At 35.9% G+C, this 19312-nt stretch overlaps 1 protein-coding gene across 1 annotated transcript in view; it reads right to left on the bottom strand.

Moving 5' to 3' along the window:
- SLC38A4 (solute carrier family 38 member 4) overlaps positions 1 to 19096 on the bottom strand; it is a 71630-nt gene extending 52534 nt beyond the window's left edge. The window contains exons 1-2 of the mRNA XM_036761118.1: positions 19039 to 19096; positions 484 to 712 (exon numbers count right to left, since the gene is read on the bottom strand). Of these exons, the coding sequence (XP_036617013.1) occupies positions 484 to 617 (134 nt within the window). The 5' untranslated portion in view covers positions 618 to 712; positions 19039 to 19096. The remainder of the gene's footprint in view (positions 1 to 483; positions 713 to 19038) is intronic.
- Positions 19097 to 19312: the final 216 nt, after the last annotated feature.

Here is a 19312-nt window from a genome sequence, read left to right as displayed (position 1 = left end):
AATACTTTGATTAAGCAAACAAAAAATTTTCATCATTATTCTATTTTGATGCCTCATTGTGATATGTAGGCTTTTGAAGGTTTTTTTTGGTATAGTGGCATTGCTGGCAGGTCCCATCAGGGTAAAAAGGCCTCAGCACTCATGCTGGTCACATAGTCTAAAGACCAGCCCGCCTACGGACACACATAGCCATTTGTGATGACTGATTCTGACTACAGTAGCTCATCAACTGTTGAATAAGATCTGGAAGTGTTTTGATCTGTGTCAATGGAGAAAACACACCTATGTATGTTCAGATTTTAAAAAGGTATAGTTCCTCTAGCATGCATGAAGGTCTAGCAGGGGTGAGACCACCAAAACCTAAGTCCATGTAGTCCATGCAGATAATGGAGGTGAATCTTCCAAATGAACCCCTAGCTTCCAGTCTCCATAAACGTTGCTCTCCAGTTTTCATGCAGCCCCTAGTTATTGTCAGTGACATACCTTTTAATAGGGACGTTTACTGAATCTACCATCTCAACATAGCTGTCTGGGACACTTTCTCCACTACTGCTTTTGTCATCAAGTTGGATGTTGATTTTCTGCAGTTCCGCAGGATCCATTTGAACTGTCAGCATTTCCTAGTCTCTACAGAAGCTTCTTCAGTGCAAACAATGGGCTGTACCTGGAGTCTGAGGTTCTCCCAATATATATTGACTTTCTGAACACTGTTCTGCAAAAGGAATGCAAAGTAACTCTAAGTTTCCTTAGATTAAGAAAATGAATATGAATTACTCAGTTTATTTATCACAATGATATATAAAAGAAAAGATTCTTCTGCATATTGGGAAGGTTCAATTACAAATGAAGACATACTTTTGTGATTTTGCTTGTATGTATGGTATTCTACACACACACACAGACACACACACACACACACACACGCTACCTAAAGATTACAACTCATACTTGAAGACTATGATTTAATAGACCTGTAGCTAAGTAAGTGTTAAGAGAAGGGATTAGAAGAGGAATTCTTGAGTATAACCCTAGCACTTTATCACTATACCAGGAAAAATAGAATTTTTCAATAAAAGTTTTATGATTTACTATTTTGTTAGATTTTTTTCTCACCACCTGTGCTGGAGATACTTTAAGAAAGCCACTCTCTCAGTTCATTAAATGGTTTCCCAGTTTTTTGAAAGAGCTCAAGTAGCCTCCCAAAATGCTTAATTTTTGATGAATTCTGGAATTACAAATCAACAGGATCTTTCGATCAAAGATCTAAAGCTAGAAGAGAACTCAAAGTCCAACTAGACCAAATGATGTCAAAATCAAATAGAAATGGATCCTTGCAGCTGCATACTGATTTGGAAAACCATAAAATAACATTATCTAAGTTGTATTATATTTCTATTTATTTCGTTAAGCATTTCCCAATTACATTTTAATCTGGATTTGGCCATACTCAGGAGTTTTGCACTGTTTGCCTCCAATGTAGGCCCATACTCGCATTTTAAAAATCAATTACTGAGGTCCATAGGATCTTAGAGTTGGAAGATAACCCTCATCAAATACTAAAAGTTGGAAGATCAAAGATCATTTAGAATGACTTCCTCATTTTATAGATGAGAAAACCGAGGCTTAAAAAAAGTGAAGTAATTGGCTCAAGTTAACAGCTAGTTAATGTCAGAGCTGGGACTAGAACACATGCCTACTTATCCGATGATATTTACAATTTAGCAAAGTTTATGGAGTGGTGTTAAATATGAAACAACAATGGTATGGGTGAACCTGAGTGAAAATCTTGAAAAGAATGGCATTGGGCTGTGTCCTTAGTCCTATTATATTAATTTTTTAATATAAATAACCTGTTATATGATACAAACCTGGAAGAAATGTTTAATATGTTGAGTGAAAAAACTAGAAAATGAGAAAGATTTTGACAAGCTAGTAGGATTTATCTAAAATGATATTTCTTTTTTAAATTTCTTTTTTTATTAAATAAAATGAGCATTTGCATTATGTAAATAAAAAATATTGTACATAGTACAATATATACATAGTATAATATGTACTATGTAATAGATCATAAATTATGTGTTACATAAATAAAACTACATATTACAATATGTAAATAGTGCAATAATAAAGATGACTACAGAGAGGATTCTGGGAAGATAGCAGAGTAGGTCAGCAAATCCCAAGCTCTCAAGACTTTCCCCCACAAAAGAGAAAATAGTGCCTCAGGAAGAACCAAGTGCAGATAAGAATAGGGCACAACAGGGGTTCCTCCTAGCACGATGAGAAGATGTGAAGAAAAATCCCAGGAGGAGGTTTGGTCCCTGTGAAGAGTAAACACCTCCAGACTAGGGTCTGCTTAAACAACAAGGGCAAGCCCTGGGGTTAGCTGGGTTGAGAGGCTGCCTCAGCCCACCCGCAGGAACTTTTGCTCCAGGACAGTGAGGAGAGTTGGGCATTTCAGCCAGGGAAGATTGAGGGAACCTCTGTTGACAAGGAACACCAGGCCAGCTGTGCTTCCTAGAGCAGCGGGGGTGAGAAAAGACCAGTATACACCTGGTGAGGGCAGAAGCAGTGGGGTGGGACACTCCTGGCTGTGGGCACTTACAGGAGGCTGGAGGTTAAGCTTTGGTTCTAGGATAGAGGGGAGAACTGAAGATCTGAGGCCAGAGGCACCATCCCCTATGCCCCAGGACTAAAGGTGATTGCAAAAATTAAACTATTACTACAAAAAAATGCACAGCCAAAGGAAATGGAATCCAACCATTGAAAGTTATTATGGGAATAGAGAAGACCAGTGTTCATCTTCAGAGGATGAAATTGAAGCAAAGAAACCCTCTTCTACCCCAAAGGATAATGTCAAATGGTCATCTGCCCAAAAAGAATTTATAGAAAAACTTTAAAAAGATTTTAAAAATCAAATGAGAGAGATTGAAGAAAAATGAAAAAAAAACCTAAGAACAATCCAAGAAACATAAGAAGATTATGAAAAGAAAGTCAGCCACTTAGGAATGGAGATACAGAATCTTAAGGAAGAAAATGACACATTGAAAATTAGAATTGGGCAAGGGGAAGCCAATGAAATTATGAGATCAAATAATAAAATAAAATACAAAGAATGAAAAAATAGATGAGAGAGTAAAACATAAGAAAACAACTGACCTGGAGAACATATCAAGAAGAGAAAACAAGAATAATTGGACTACCTTAAAGCTATGTTTAAAAAAAAGAATCTTGATACAAAAATTCAAGAAATAATTAAAGTATTCTGAAGCATTAGAACAAGGGGGGAAATTAGAAATAGAAAAAATCCATTGGTCACCACTTGAAAAAGATCCTATGAGGAAAACTCATAGGAATATTTTAGTTGAATGCCAAAACCCCTAGCTCAAGGATAAAATATTAACAGCAACAACAAAAATAATTTAAATATGACAGTACCACAATTAGGATCACACAAGACCTAGCACTGGTGACACTAAAGAACCACAGGTCTTGAAATACAAAGAACTGGAGTTGCAGCCAAAAATATCATACCCAGTAAAGATAAGTATAATCCTGAACGGAAAAAAATAGACATTTGATCAACTGTAAGAATTTCAGGCCTTTGTTAAAAACAAACAAACAAAAAACCCTGAACTTAAAACAACATTTGACATACAAGAGCCAAGAGAAACATAAAGTATATACCAAGACTGATTACAGGAGATTCAAAAAGGACAGACCATTTATCTTTTATGTATATAAAATTTAAAACCTATGTCTAAGATTGTCATTAATAGTTGGGTTGCTCATAAGAAAGATTGAAGTAGACCTGAGTATGATATGACTTTAAAAAGTAAAACCATTTAGGAGCAGCTAAAAAGAATAATTATTCTATACAAATGAGGCACAAGATGAAAAATTGACAGAGGAATCAGACGGGGGAAGAAGGCTGTTAGTTCTGGAAAACTACTTTCATCGGGAATGGGTTGAAGAGGGAACAATACATATCTATCTAGGAAAGTATTAAAGTCTTCTAAATTCAGAAGAAATACAATGGTAAGGGGATAGAGAGAGGAGATGGAAGGGCAAGGGAATAGGTCAAAGGGGATATAGAAGGGTGTTTCAATCAATGGGAATGGGAGGATAAGGGAGGGATACTTGGGAAGATAAGGGAGGGATCTCTAAAGGGGAGGGTAAGGGAATAGGTTAAAGGGGATTATAGAAGGGTATTGAGATTTATGGGAATGGAGTCAGGAGGGATAGGAAATAAGAGATACACACAAACATAAGAACAAAGATCAGGAGTAGAATTTGTTAGGGAAAGTATATGTCTATATATGTACATATGTATGTATGTGTATATGTGTATCTATATATCTATATCTAAATATGTCTGCACTTAATTGTAGCCTGGGGGGGGGATGGGATGTGAAGAAGGGGTGAAAAGAAGAACAAAGTAAAAAGGGCACAGCAGAGAACAAAAGAAAACTTAAAAAGAAACAAAGAAAAGATGGACAGCTCTCAACACAGTGTGTAGTATTTATTATACAGGCTCTCTTGAAATGAAAATTTATTGCTACAAATTTTGAATCCTCTCATGTTCTGTTGTGCACATGACATGCCTTTTCTTCTTTTTCTGTATTTAAGTTTCAATATTTAAGCTTATGATGTGTTTCTTTTTCTTTTCTCTGTTTTGTATTTGAGTTCTGGTGTTTGAGTCTAAAATTTAAAGAAATGATTGCACATGAAACTGCAAATCTACTATGTACAATTTGCTATTCCTTTCAAACATAGAATAAAACTGTCATGTAGATTTCTATTTATCAGTTCTTTCTCTGGATTCAGATAATGTCTCTCCTCACGTGTCCTTTAAAGTTATTTTGAGTATTTGTTATAGACAAAATAACTTATTTGCTCAAAGTTGGGACACTGATTCCTTGTTGGTGGAATTGTGAACTGATCCAGCCATTTTTTTGGAGAGCAATTTGGAATTATGCCCAAAGAGTTATTAAACAACCTATATCCTTTGACCCAGGAATACCACTACTTGGTCTTTTCCAAAGATGACTAGGGAAAAAGGAAAAGGACTAAAATATTCTAAAATGTTTATATGAGGTAGCAAAGAACAGGAAATTTCAGGGATGCTCATAATTTGGGAATGACTGAACAAGTTGTGGTACATGATAGTGATGGAATACTACTATGCTATAAGAAATGATGAGCTCAATAATTTTAGAAAAACATGGAAAGACTTGCACAAAATAATGAAGAGTAAAATGAGAAGAATTAAGAGAACACTGTATACAGTAACAGTAATATTATTTTAAAATGAAATTTAATCAATAATTCTTTTACTTGGATTCAACAATTAAACTGCAAAAGTATGGGATGTTGGAGGTATATCTAGATGGCAGTCCATGTGAAAAAGAGAGGTTTTACTTGACTTTAAACTCAAAGTAAGTCAACAGCTGATACAATCCAAAATTAAATGATGGTACTACTGCACCATCACCTTGAGTATCACATTCAGTTTCTGAGCATTACCTTTAGGAAGAACATTGATGAGATGGAGCATGTACAAAAGAGAACAATCAGGAAGGTTATGTTATTTGAGCTCACAGCATCTAAGGATCAATTACAGGAAGTAGGAATTTATTTTTGAGAAGACTCAGGGGGATATGATCAAGATTTTCAACTATTTACAGGAGTATGACATGGATGAATGATAAGATTTGAGGTCTGCTTGGTCCCTTAGGCCAGATCAAGGACATGTGGATAGGGTAGAAGGTATGGGTGGCAGGGAGGGGGGAGAGTTTGGCTTAAATTCTGCCTTTAGCCAAAAGAAGTTTTCTCACACAAATTTATTTCACTGAAGATCAGTTCAAGCTGTAGAAGTGGAGGTGCTATTTCATTGCAGATACCTTTTAAAGTAATGACTCTTCAACTCCCACTCCCATCCAGTGAAAACCAAGAAAAACAAAATTTATTACAAGTATGTAATCCTGAAAAACAAATTCCCACATTAGCCATACTCTCTCCCTCCCCCAGCAAAAAAGGGGAAGAAAAATAAAGAGAAAAAAATCATGCTTCAATGAGTCCATCAGTTCTCTATCTGGAGGTGGATAGAATTTTTCATGCCGAGTCTGTTGAAATTGTGGTAGGTGCTTATGTTGATAAGTTCTTGAGGCATTCAAAGACCTTTATAACCTAGCCTCATGCTATCTTTCCAGTCTTCTTATACCTTATTCCCCAATGCTTACTCTTTGATCCAGTGACATTAACTTCCTGGCTGTTCCAAGAACAAGACACTCCATCTCAACTCTGGGCATTCTTCCTGGCTGACCCCATGCCTGGAATGCTCTCTCTCTGCTTCAACTATTAACATCCTTGACTTCCTTTAAGGCCTAACTAAAATCCCACCTTCTATAGGAAGCTTTCCTCAAGTCTTCTTAATATTAGTGCTTTCCCTCTGTTAATTGTTTTCTATTTGTCCTGTATACAGCTTGCTTTGTACATATGTTTTTGCATGTTGTCTCTCCCACTAGATTAAAAGCTCCCTGAGAGTAGGGACTATCTTTTGATTCATTTTGTGTCTGGCACATAGTAGGCTATCAATAAATGTTTATTGATCAATTGATTATAATAATAAGTTACTGTGTAGATTGTTCTCCTGGTTCTATTCACTTCATTTTGCATCATTCAGGCCTTCCCAGGTTTTTCAAAAACCCCTAAGAAAAATATAAGTTGGTCACAGGCCATGGAAGAGCTCAAAAAGGATTTTGAAAATCAAGTAAGAGAAGTAGAGGAAAAATTGGGAAGAGAAATGAGAGTGATGCAAGAAAATGAAAAACAAGTCAATAACTTGCTAAAGGAGACCCAAAAATACTGAAGAAAATAACATCTTAAAAAATAGACTAACTCAAATGGTAAAAGAACTCCAAAAAGTCAATGAAGAGAAGAATGCCTTGAAAGGCAGAATTACCCAAATGGAAAAGGAGGTCCAAAAGACCACTGAAGAAAATACTACCTTAAAAATTAGATTGAAGCAAGTTGAAGCTAGTGACTTTATGAAAAATCAAGATATTATAAAACAACCAAAGGAATGAAAAAATGGAAGACAATGTGAACTATCTCATTGTAAAACCACTGATCTGGAGAATAGATCCAGGAGAGATAATTTAAAAATTATTGGACTACCTGAAAGCCATGATAAAAAAAAAAGAGTCTAGGCATTATCTTTCAAGAAATTATCAAGAAAAACTGCCCTGATATTCCAGAACCAGAGGGCAAAATAGAAATGGAATGAATCCACCAATCACCTCCTGAAAAAGATCCCAAAAAGAAAACTCCTGAGAATATTGTGGCCAAATTTCAGAGCTCCCAGATCAAGGAGAAAATATTGCAAGCAACCAGAAAGAAACAATATCAAGTATTATGGAAACACAATCAGGATAATACAAGATCTAGTAGCTTCTACATTGAGAGATTGAAGGGCTTGGAATATGATATTTTGGAAGTCAAAGGAGCTAGGATTAAAACCAAGAATTACCTACCCAGCAAAACTGAGTATAATACTCCAGGGCAAAATATGGATTTTCAATGAAATAGAGGACTTTCAAGAATTCTTGAGGAAAAACCAGAGCTGAAAAGAAAATTTGACTTTCAAACACAAGAATCAAGAGAAGCATGAAAAAGTAAATGGGAAAGAGAAATCATAAGGGACTTACTAAAAGTTGAACTGTTTTGTTTACATTCCTACATGGAAAGATGATATTTATAACTCATGAGACCTTTCTCAGTATTAGGGTAGTTGAAGGGAATTTATGTATGCATGATTTTATATATATACACATATATACACACACAGAGAGAGGGAACAGGGTGAGTTGAATATAAAGGGACAATATCTTAAAAAATAAAATTAAGAGGTGAGAGAGGAATACATTGGGAGAAGGAGAAAGGCAGAAATAGAATGAGGTAAATTATCTCATAAAAATGGCAAGAAAAAGCTGTTATAGTGGAAGGGAAGAAGGAATAGGTGAAAGGGAATGAGTGAATCTTGCTCTCATCAGATTTGGCTTAAGGAGGGTGTAGCATACACACTCAATTGGATATCTTACTCTACAGGAAAGTAGGGGAAGGGGGGAAGTGGGGAGATGATAAAAGAGAGGGCAGGTTGGGGGAGGAGGTAGTGAAAAGCAAACACTTTTGCAAAGAGACAGGGTCAAAGGAGAAAACTGAATAAAGGGGGACAGGATAGGTTAGAGGGAAATATAGTTAGTCTTTCACAATATGACTATTATGGAAGTGTTCCACATAACAATACGTGTATAACCTATATTGAATTGTTTGCCTTCTCAAGGAGGGTGGGTGGGGAGGGAAGAAGGGATAGAATTTGGAACTAAATGTTCTAAAAATAAATGTAAAAAATTGTTTTTACATGCAACTGGGAAATAAAATATACAGGCAATGGGGTATAGAAATCTATCTTGCTCTACAAGAAAGTAAGGGGGAAAAGGATCGGAGCGGGGGCAAGGGGGAGGTGGAGTGGAGTGATAGAAGGGAGGGCAGACTGGGAAAGGGACAATCAGAATACATGACATCTTGGGGTGGGGGGAAGGGTAGAGATGGGGAGAAAATTTATAACTCAAAATCTTGTGGAAATGAATGTTGAAAATCAAAAATAAATTTAAAAAAAAAAGAAAAAAGAAACAGAGCAAGAACTTTAAAAAGAGAAAAAAATCAACCTTTTTAGATCTCTATAGATTATATAAGACCCACATTTCTAGTTTTTTATTTAAAAAAAAGAAAGAAAAATTAAATAAGTCTCTGAGGAAATTCTGTGTCTTCATAAAAGATAGTCTGCTGAACCAAAAATAATTGATTATATATATATATATATATATATATGTTATATATAATGTATGATATACATATACATTCAAAAGACCAGTTTTAATATCACAATTTTTATCCAAAATATTAAAAATGATGGTATTCTAAAATAAAAAAAAATTTTAAAACAGCTCCTATTTTTATTTGTTAGTTCGATGGTTTTTACCTTCAGTTTTGTCAAACTTTCCTTTGATTTTCTGGTTTAATTAGGAATTTTGAATTTGTTGTTTTTCTATTTTTTGAGGTTCATGATTGTAATGACAATTTAGATTTGAAGATCTTTCCCACCCATTAAAAAACCATGTGACCTGCTTACATCACAGGAAGCCCAAGTCACATGTAGTTGGAGGAGCTTGCTGAGAGGAAAAGGAAAGTGTGTCACAGGAAATGCTGAGAGAGAGAGAGAGAAAGAGAGAGAGAGAGAGAGAGAGAGAGAGAACTTAGAACTGAGGGAGAGAGCAGACGCAGGTGAGCTAGCTATGCTGTGAGTGTGTGTGTGTGTTGGTGGCAAGGCCTCAGCAGGGGAGCAGATGTCTGTGGAATGGAGTCATTCTATGCTGTGATATTGTGTATTAAATTCTTTGCTGCTGTGATGAATTGGGCTTGTTTGTTATGGGATTTGATCCTCTGGTGTCTGAAGAAATGGTTTACTTCTACCTTCTATGTGGAGAATCTCTTATATTGTGCAATACAGCATCACATAGACATATTGACAATTATCATCAATATTGTGATTATTGCCTTGCAAATACATTTGGAGACTAGGAGGATGGGGCTGCAAGGTATAAGATCTCTATTTAGAGACAGAAGAGCTTTAGAGGAAGAAATGGTTATCCCAGGACAGGAGGAGGTACCTTATTTCTCACTAGCAAGGCAATGGGTTAAAGGTACCAGTTTGTGTGAAAACTGGGAACAGAAGCTACAGAGGGGAGCACCTAGAGATTTGGAAAGACGTTTGCGAGAATTGCCAACAGCACGGTCTAGGAGAGGCTGGATTTTACTCACAGCGTATCATATTATGTATGAAAGCAGGGACAGACTGTTACTAGAGAGAACTCAGATGGAAAGTGAAACATCTAGCTCAAATGAGAATATTTCTTTGCCACAGCAAGATGGCAAATCTCAGGAATCCACTGATTTTGCTGTTAGTTTGGCTAGAAGAAAGAGGAAGCCAAGGAGGTGAAAAGTACATTTGAGTTCAGCCCAGGTGGGATCTAGCTGCCAGTCTTGTTGCCATGGTGACAGGGGAAGAGAGTCAGGAGAGAATGATACAATATCACAGCAGAATCCTCAGACAGAGATGCGCCCTTACAGTGAAGGAGGCAAGAAACAGAAGAAAATAATACAGTATTCAGAGAGGCTTTGGAGGATTTTACATGGCAGGAAATCACAGATATCTTGAGTAGGTTTACTCAAGGAATGGGAGACTTGTTAATATCTTGTATTATAAGAATCACTGATGAATGGGCAGCAGGAATATCTGTGGATAGTGTGCACTGTATGAAATCCATAAGAATTAGTCAGAATCCTTTTGTACAGCAAGTTGTTTTAGGGATTATCACCAGCAAGGTGGTAACAGGACAATTAGCGTGTTAGCCATAGCAGCACTGGGATGTAACTGAGAGTATCCAGTGGATTCTATATGCCCAGTTGCAGATAGAATCTGGTATTCACTTAGAACTGTATGAGAAAATTAAAGGAGGAGGCAATGAAGACTGCTATTATAATGGGAAAAGCAGATGCACACTATGATGCTCCCTTGGGAGTTTCTCATAGAAATTTGATAGTTATGACTGCTCCTCCCGCTTATAAGCACCTAATTCTGACTCTGCTAATTGGGGAGGTAGGCCACCCTCTTTCAGAGGTTCTAGATAAGATTTCACAGTTCAGTGACTTAGGAGACTGGTGAAAAGATAAATTTCCTTGAGAGAGAAAAGTAAATAGTGAGTGGATTCAATGTCAGAATACAGTGACAAGAAAAGAAGTGTTTACTACTCTATTGAGAGCAGTGGTAGATTTTGGAAGAATAGATGGCATTCCAACTAATGTGCTATACAAAAGGTACTGAGATGAGGGGCTTAATAGCAGATGGAATAGAGAAGTAAGAACTGCCCCTACAAATCCTACAGATATTGAACCCTCGTATCCAAGTGAGTCAGACTTTCAGGTAGCCTAGGAAATAAGCCAAGCCCCAGCTCAGGTTAAAGAAACACATATATGGGATTACAGACTCCATATTAATCCGAATATATATTGGAAAAATGGATCAAATACTATAACTAGGGCATTGATTGACACCAGAGCAGAAGCCACTTTGATTTATGGAAACCCTGAGAAGTTTAAGCATGGAACTCCTATTACCATCACAGAACTAGAAGGGACTGAAATATCAGCCAGACAAGTTAAACTGATGATGAAAATTAGACAAGAAAATTAGAAAGAATGTACTGTGGTCATTGTACCCATTCCTGAATACATCATTGGAATAGATATATTGAAAGGTATGACTCTGAACCTAAGGGGAGATATCAATTTGCAGTAAGAAAAACAGGAATTAATACAGTTTTAGTGGGAAAAGAAAAAATGGATCCAATCACTTTACCTGAACCTTCTAAAGTAATTACTTTGAAGCAGTATCATGTGACAGGTGGGCAAGATGAAATTGCCAGTACTATAAAGTAATATGTTGAGGCAGGAGTGTTTTCCTACAACCACTCAATGGAATAATCCTGTCTGGTCAATACTAAAGTCAGATGGAACATGCAGAATGACAGCGGATTATTGACAATTGAATAAAGTGACTCCTCCTTTGTATGCTGCTGTTCCAGATACTGTCACCTTAATAGAAAAGATCCAGAAATATGATGGGATTTGGTACACAGTTATTGATTTAGCCAATGCTTTCTTTACAATCCTAATAGATTCTAAACAAGGGGACCAGTTTGCTTTCATGTGACAAGGCCAAAAATATACTTTTACCCACTTGCCACAAGGATATCTGCATAACCCAACTATTTGTCATAGGATTATGCCTGAACATTTGGATGAATTGAAGTTACCTAGTGTACAGCTTACTCACTACACAGATAATATTATGATACAGGGAGAATATGTAAAAGAAGGGGAGAAGAGTTTGACACTTTTAATTGAGCATATGAAAAGCAAAGGATGGGAAATTAATCCTGCAAAGATACAAGGGCCAGGTCGAACTATAAAATTTGGGGGGATACAATGGAATAAGGGACTGAGAGAAATTCTCCTACAAACCCAACAAAAGATTCAAAATTTTCCTCTCCCCACCACTAAGAACGAGGCCCAAAAGTTTATAGGATTATTTTCATATTGGCAGCACCACATTTCAAATTTAGGACAGATTTTGAAACCCTTATATAAAGTTACTAGGAAAAAGTATGAATTTGATTGAAGACTTGAACAGACTAAAGCTTTTGAAGAAGCCAAGATGGCTGTGCAATTGGCCCTAGATTTAAGGCCTATGCAAAGTGGCTCAGTGGAATTACAAGTGATTGTACAAGATGACTATGCAAATCGGAGTTTATGGCAAAAACAACAAAGCTGAAATGTACCTTTAGGATTTTGGTCTAGGAAACTTCCTTCATCTGGAGTTCAGTATACACTTTTTGAAAAGCAGTTCTTAGCTGCATATTGGGTTTTAGTGGAGACTAAACAACTGACTCTGGGGTATGAAGTGATGTTAAGGCCTGGAATCCTGATTATGACCTGAGTGATGAGTACCACAGTGTCTCACAGTATTGGACATGCTCAAGAGGCTAGCATAATTAAATGGAAGTGGTATATTCAAAATAGATTGAAAACAGGCAAAACTGGAGTTTTTGCTCTACGTGAATCTATAGCAAGCATAGACACTGAGGGAAATGAGAAACCCCCTGAACCAAGGCAACAGTTGGTACAGATTTGGTAAAATGGAATGATGGATATGATGGACTAACTGAAGAACAGAAGAAACATGCATAGTTTCCTTATGGGATTGCAAAATATTTGGGTCATAAGAGACATTGGAAAGCAGTAGCCTATAATCTATGTACTAAGTGAACTTTGGAAAGTACTGGGATAGGTGGAAGTATGCTGAACTGATGGCAGTACACCAAGCTATCAAAGCAGAACAAGGAGGACAGTGTCATATATTCACTGATTTGTGGGCGGTAGCTAATGGGTTAGCTAAATGGATACCAATGTGGAAAAATCAAAATTGGGAAATTCATGGTAAACAAGCTTGGGGCAAAGAATTATGGGAAGATATATGGGACATGTCTTTGGTTACTAATTTGTCAGTTTTTCATAGAGATGCTCACATGGCCCTCACCATGCCAGAACATGAGTACAATGCACATCCTGATCAACTAGCAAAGATTACTACTGAACATATTGTCCCTACTCTGATACCAGCTGCTGATCTAGTACTAGCACAATGGGTCCACCAAATGGCTGGCCATTTACAGGTCCAGGCCACACACTGATGGGCACAAAATCGAGGTATTAGTATCTCTCATTCATTGTTAAAACAAGTAGCAAAGGAGTGTTTTATATGTCAATTGGAAAAGGGACAAGCTGTTCCTAGGGTAGTAACTAGAGAAATAACAAGGGGAAAAGTTCCAGCCCAGATTTGGCAGATAGATTATATTGGACCACTACACAAAGATAAAGGATGTAAATTTATACGTACTTGTGTTGACACCTATTCAGGTGTCCTAGTGGCTTGTCTTTATAAAAATGAAACTCAGAAGAATACTTCTAAAACTCTAGATGTCTTAAGTTTATATTATGGAACCTCAATGCAGATTCAAAGTGACAATGGGTCACATTTCAAAGGTAATGAAATGAAGAGATATTGTACATTAAACAATATAGAGTGGATATATCATATTCCATATTATCCACAAGCATCTGGATTAATTGAAAGAATGAATGGATTATTGAAAGAACAGATAAGAAAGTTAAGTTCTAATAATTCATATCAACATTGGAAAGATAATTTCTTCAATGCTTTACGTAATTTGAATAGACCATTAGGAGGAAGTACACCTCTAGCCAGAATGATGACCCCAAATCTGAAAATTAGAAAACAGCAAACACATAAGATCTCAAATATTGAGTACTGGACTGTGAGGGAAGATGTCCTACCACCATATCCAGGAATACCTGGTTTGGCAGGATATGATTTACATTGTTTAGAAGACTTTTGGCTGGGTAGAAAAGAGATAAGAAATATCGCTATTGGAATATGTATGAGAATCCCTAAGAATCATTTTGGATGGATATTACCTAAATCAGGAGAAGCCACTCAAGGAATACATGTATTGGCTGGAGTGATAGATTCTAATTATCAAGAAGAAATTATTGTGACATTCCAAAATTTGGGTAAAGAACCCATAGGGTTTTGTAAAAATGATGGAATAGTTCAAGTGATTATTATTCCTTGTGAAATCATGCGCCTTGTGAAGACTGACCCTCCTTCCAAAATAACTAGTAGAGGAAAGGAAGGGTTTGGTTCTACTGATAGAATAAAACTGGGAGCTAATGTATGTGTAAAACAGAAACTGGACGATGTTCTGAAGGATGCAGAAATTGTAGCACATAAGAAGGGTAATATTATAACTCTTGTTTAGCCAGGAGAAAATGATTGTCAAATTGTATCCTTGACTCATGTATTCTATTGTGAATGAGGCTATGATTGTTTCCTTGTTTCTTTTTGGATTGTTTTCTGTTAAATTTGTTTGTGAGATTTGTTTCCTGCAGGCTTAGTACCATCCACCTGCAGATGTCTCATTGCTTAAGCCAGATGTCATCCTCTGATGTGTTCAGATGTCACTTCTGAACTTGTCCACGACTACAATGTGCCATCCCTGGACTCGATATCAATCAAGCTCCAGCTGCCAGCTTGCTAAAGAACTGACATCTCGAATGGGGCTTTTGACTCTTTGGGCAGGGACAGCTTTATGTCCAATTTCAGCAGGAAGAAGATATGGAGTACAAGACCTTTGCCCTTTACCCCAAGATTTTGAGCCCCATTCGTCCGGGGTAGGGGTTGATGTTATTGTTTTATAAGCTTATCCCGTGCTATCCCTGTTATATTGTTGTAAAGTTCTATCGACACCAGTTATCCCCAAACTCCCATTGCCCTATGTAATGTATAAGAAAGATCTTGGGGCTGAACATAATGACAATTTAGATTTGAAGATCTTCCCCCCCCCATTAATAGGCCATGTGACCTGCTTACATCACAGGAAGCCTGTCACACGTGGTGGGAAGAGCTTGCTGAGAGGAAAAGGAAAATGTGTCACAGGAAATGCTCACAGAGAGAGAAGTTAGGACTGAGGGAGGGAGCAGACACATGTGAGCTAGCTGTGCTGTGAGTGTGTGTGTTGGTAGTAAGGCCCCAGCATGGAGGTAGATGGTTATAGAATGGAGTGGTTCTCTGCTGTGATATTGTGTGTAGTGTTCTTTGCTGCTATGATAGATTAGGCTTATTGGTTATGAAACTTGGTCCTCTGGTATCTGAATAAGTGGTTTACTTCTACCTTCTATGTGGAGAGTCTTATATTTTGCAATATGGAACCACATAGAAATATTGACAATTATCATCTATATTATGATTATTGCCTTGCTAATACAATGATCAATTCATTAATCTGCTTTTTCTTTTATTAATGAAATATTTTAGAGATTTAAATTTGGCTAAATCCCACACATTTTGATAGGTTGTCTCATTATTGTTATTATGTTCTTCAATCTACTCATTTTTTAGGATTAGATTAGTTTCCAACTGATTTTTAATTTATTCTTCAAAGACCCTTTATTGAATGCATTATTTCTTGTGTTATGGCTAAAAAATATGAATTTACTGTTTCTTCTATACTGCATTTGCTTGTGAGTTTTTTAAGCCCTAATATGATGGTGCCATTTTTGTGATGGTGCCATACACCACCTAGAATATATTCCTTTCTATTCCTATGAAATACTTTCCAGAGATCTATCATATCTAACTTTTTCAAAATTCTATTCATCTCATTAATTTCTTTCTTTTTTATTTCATGTTTAGATTTATCTAGTTTGGAAAGGGGTAGTTTGAGATCCCCCACTGGTACAGTTTTATGGTCTATTTTGTCCTGTAACTCATTTAACTTTTAAGAAGTCAGAAAGTGAGAAACAGGGGAATAAGAGTAAAAGATACTGAAATTACCAAAGATTTCAAAAGGAAGAAAAATCAGTTAAATATCTTGAACATGAAGATAGGAAAAATAATAACACGAGAAGGGAATATGACCTCCAAATCAGCTAAACACAGCAAGATATCTATGATTAAATATTGCAAGATAAAGGGAAATGATCAACACTTGATAAGACAGAGGACTTGGTGAATTACCAAGAAAATATGGAACCATGGCAGGGTGCTCCTAAATGAATTAAGGGAGAAATAAAAATTATGAAAGCTGTATTTATGGTTTGCATAGCAGAAATAATTGGCAGAATGGAAAAACTTGAATCAATGGTATCAAACCTTACCAAAGAAACAAAAGAATTACTGATTGGGAATGTGTCTGCACACAAGTACAGGCTAGCCCAGAAGAAAAGAAGCAAAAAGCCATAACTCTCTAGTATAACACAAACCATAAAGACCATGAAAGTAAGATGCATAGAGACAATTTAAGGACCAAAGGTATCCAAAAGAACATGACAAATCAAAAAACCTAAACACAATAGTACAAGAAATAATACAAGAAAATAATTAGAATTTTCAAACACGGAAAACAAAGTGCCAATCAAAAGAACCTATGGAGTACCTCAAAAAAAGTCTATGCTGTAAATTCCAAGACTCATAGTGGTTAAATTTGATGATTTTAGTAACAAATAACAAATCCTGCAAGTGACCAGGAGGAAGGAAATGGCTCTTTGCTAAGAAAAACCCAAAAGGGGTACAAAAAGTCAGACATAACTGAATAACAATAAATCTTAGAAATCAAACTTTTGTTCACCATTTTATTTGAATAAATGGGTTTACTTGTTATTCACTATTTGTGGTGGTCTTTTGCCCAAACAGAGTTTGGTGGGAATGGGCTAAGTTGGCTTGGGGCTACTCTCACCTTCTTAAGAGCAGGCAATAAAATGCCTCTCTTGAACCCCTAAAATATACCCCTAGATCAGATATATTTGAGGGGTAACAGATTGTAAATCTAGCCCTTTACCCCTCTTGGGCATAGAAGAAATCTCCCAATCTTGGCAATCTTAGATTCTGTCTAGGTTGCTGACAGGGCCCTCCTTCTACTTTTCATAGAGGTGGGCCAGACCTCACATCATATCTGCCCAGGCCATCAATAAGCTATACATCTATTTTTATTATATAATATATGTATATATGCTCTCATATTTAGATATATATTAAACTTTTTAGTACTTTTTTATTTTTCCTGTTTCTGACATTGCTGAGTTTTCTACATTTTCATCTCTTGTATCATTTTGTGTACTGAGGGTTGGAAAGAGAGAGCAAGATGAGATAGTGGTTCTTGGATGCCTCTCAGTTTGACATTTTCCCAGTATCCTTCCAGCATTTTTTTCAAACTTGTTAAAGTACTTCAGAAATACATTAGAAATGTATAGCAGTAACATTAGCCAAATTTTTGTCTGATATGTAGAATAGAATCATAGTACCGGGAGAGTACTTAGAAATTATCTAGTCTAAAGCCTTATTTTAAAGGGAGAATAAACTCAGAAAAGTAACATAATTTGTCCACATTCAAACCCAAATTGTCTGACTCTAAACCCAAAGCTTCTGCACAGCATAACTACTGCCTGCTCCAATTCCTTCTTCATCATTTCTTAACAAAATACATTTACCATGTATTGTTTTGTAGATTGTTTATATGTTGATCTCCATAATGAACTAATTATACAATATATATTAGTCCCTAAAGACTTAAAACTGTACAATTTACTATGAATATCAATTAACTTCTTTTTGTTGAAAGTATCAGGGATTGCTTTTTATAAATCACTGTTTTTAATACCAATTCAAGCACTGCATTTACTTGATGTGAAAATCTGAAGAAATTAGGAGTTTTACTTCACTTGTTTAGTGTTTATATCATTTGTTAAAAATTAAACGTTGTTCATATTCTAATACTGGGGACTAAGAGAAAGGTTCTTGAGAAAATACCTGACACTGTATTTGAAGTTTAATTGTAAGCACTAGGGGAAAAACATCCCCAAAAGTCATCATAAATAACAATCTCAAAAGAATTCTCACAAGAGTCTTTTCTATTTAGGCTTTTTAAAAATGCCATCAGTTACTTGTATCAAAATGAACTACCAAAATGTAACTATTTTTGCTATTTCCTGGATTATTTTATTCCGACCAATACCAATTATTTTGTAAGTTGATACAGAAAATTGTAATGATAAGGTCCACAGAAAAGCTTTTTCTCTTATTGAATTTATCCCGTAAAAGTCATGCATCTTTATATATAATTTATTCCCTTCCATCAAAATCCAGTATTGCATTTAGGTTTTATCTATTCCATTTGTATTACAGAAGAACAGATTTGTTGAGAACAGTCTAATAAAGAAGGCAAATGAAGGTACTCAGCTTTTTCTTCAGACTGATCACAGAGTAGTCTGACCTCTTGGAGCATAATGTAACCACTAACTTGAGATGAATTAACATATTAGGACTTATTGAACCCATGTTATTCTGTACGGTTTCTCTCTTTTCTTTAATTAAAATGGCTTTTCAAATTAATGGAAAACCTCAAAGTATAAAATGCATCCTTCTTTAAAAGATATTTCTTCTAACACATTTTAATTGTAACATTTGCAGTGATTAACCAGAAGCTACATATAGCTATACATCTTGTTACTTGATCACTTCCAAAGCTTTCATCTTTCCTGTTGCCTAGTATATTCGTTTTGTGTCCAAACCACCAAATTATTATCTTAAATAGCACAGAGCAACAGAGATTTAGGTCAATAAATATTAAACATAATATTTAGTGTTTTCAAAAGGAGGAAAAATGCTTAAATTATTTTCTTTAAGCAATTAATTTTAGAAATGAGAAAGATAATAATATTAAGAAAGTAAATGCAAATTTTATAAGAACACTCATATTTTTTAAAAATTATCTTTACCTCCAAGCCAACCATCCAATCTTCCCCTGTTTTCTTAGTTGTTTGGAATGACATACACCTGTAAAAGAGTTTACTTTACATGAACCTTTGTGCAGCTAGGCAATGATTTACAGATATGTGGGAGTAAACCGAATGAGCCAATCACCAATACTACTCCACCCCAACACCTCCCTTTGTCAAGTTTGCATCAGCTCTTTTAAAAAAGAAAATAAAACAAATCAAAATTCCCAAATTGGTTTGCTCGTGTACACTTAGTTTAAACATCAGTTACACC

Source organism: Trichosurus vulpecula, chromosome 5 (genome assembly GCF_011100635.1).
Source record: "Trichosurus vulpecula isolate mTriVul1 chromosome 5, mTriVul1.pri, whole genome shotgun sequence".
Classification (NCBI taxonomy): Eukaryota; Metazoa; Chordata; class Mammalia; order Diprotodontia; family Phalangeridae; genus Trichosurus; species Trichosurus vulpecula.
This window is presented reverse-complemented; position numbering and strand designations above follow the sequence as displayed.